Source organism: Calcarisporiella thermophila (genome assembly GCF_041956535.1).
Source record: "Calcarisporiella thermophila strain CBS 279.70 unplaced genomic scaffold VTP21scaffold_44, whole genome shotgun sequence".
Classification (NCBI taxonomy): Eukaryota; Fungi; Calcarisporiellomycota; class Calcarisporiellomycetes; order Calcarisporiellales; family Calcarisporiellaceae; genus Calcarisporiella; species Calcarisporiella thermophila.
Window position 1 is genome coordinate 50,876 of NW_027192234.1, and position 1,213 is coordinate 52,088.

The following is a 1,213-nucleotide window of genomic DNA, read 5'->3' on the forward strand; positions in this document are numbered from 1 at the left end:
TATAGGAGTCCGAAAGTCGAAAACTACTTTCGTTACAGTTATTCCGAAGAAGGTAGTGCAGTCAGGGAGCGGTAATAGAAAGTTCGGATAGAGCAAGACTAAAACTGGAGTGACGAAGCAACCCTTCCTCTCTCCCAATCCGCTCTTTCCCTCCTCCCCTCCTCTTTACTTCATACCTTTCACCAAATACCCGATCACTATATACATCTAATTTACCCTTTATTCCCCCCCTTTCTTATTTCATTGTAATCATTAAACTCTTGTAAGCTACGGAAACTAATAAAAGTCTCCGTTGATTGATCAAAAAAGTACTACGCAGATTATAACAATGCCATGGTTCCGGCTATAGCTCAGCTGGTAGAGCGGAAGACTGTAGTGTTACATAGATATCTTTAGGTCCCTGGTTCGAATCCGGGTGGCCGGAAAATCGTTTTGATTCTTTTGCCGTTTCATCTGTGGAATATAATTCTAACTCTTCTCTCGTCTAGAAGATAAGTATATTGTAGATTACTTCGTTTAAAGATTTTATTTCGGAATCAGTCGAGATAATCCGAAGCTAACTGCAGAACCCTCACTCTTCCCACTGAAAACTTAGGAGTGTGTCATCACCGATAATATAGTTACATCTTACATCGGAAATTCTGCTATTATAATCTTTCCATATATCTTGTCGTAAATGTCACGGTATGTAGCGCAAAATTCCAACTATTCTTGTCCTCCTTACTTTCCACATTAATACTAATATCCGACAGGCAGATCTCTCCTGGAATGTTTGACTCGAAGAGGCAATGCTTCCAGCGGGACGGTTAATTGAAATTGTATATAAAAATGCCTCGATCATGATCAGAGGTTGTGTCTAAAGTTAAGAAGCGGGAGAAGGGTCTATATGTCCATTAAAATCGAACAACTAATAATTGGAGCTTAGTTTCTTAATTGAAATCGCAAAAATAATAAAAAATTTGTTACTGGTCACTATGAGAATCGAACTCATGACCTTCTGCTTACTAGGCAGACGCTCTGCCAACTGAGCCAAGTGACCACTTATTTCTTTTGCACGTGATCAAAGGAAGATTTTATTATCAAAAGCTTTTTGAGGAAAATTTTTGGGAATAATTTTGTCCCCACCCCGGGGGGAGGGTTAGTGTAGTGGACTATCCCTGGGATGCCGATGAGAACGGCGTGGGTTCGAATCCCACTTCCCCCACCAGCACTT

General features: G+C 40.5%; 1 protein-coding gene and 3 non-coding genes across 4 annotated transcripts; 2 read left to right on the top strand and 2 right to left on the bottom strand.

Annotated features, from left to right (window-relative positions):
- The first annotated feature begins 339 nt into the window (after positions 1 to 339).
- Positions 340 to 424, top strand: VTP21DRAFT_t362. The gene has a single exon. It is a non-coding gene; the product is annotated as a tRNA-Tyr (tRNA).
- On the bottom strand, positions 344 to 841 carry VTP21DRAFT_8989 (uncharacterized protein; the record flags this gene model as incomplete). Its single annotated transcript, XM_069399897.1, has 2 exons — positions 344 to 484; positions 725 to 841. The coding sequence occupies 2 exons, from the start codon at positions 839 to 841 to the stop codon at positions 344 to 346; spliced, it is 258 nt and encodes an 85-aa protein (XP_069245626.1).
- A 125-nt stretch (positions 842 to 966) lies between these two features.
- On the bottom strand, positions 967 to 1,039 carry VTP21DRAFT_t368. The gene has a single exon. It is a non-coding gene; the product is annotated as a tRNA-Thr (tRNA).
- Positions 1,040 to 1,128: 89 nt separating this feature from the next.
- VTP21DRAFT_t363 lies at positions 1,129 to 1,204 on the top strand. Its single transcript has one exon. It is a non-coding gene; the product is annotated as a tRNA-OTHER (tRNA).
- Positions 1,205 to 1,213: the final 9 nt, after the last annotated feature.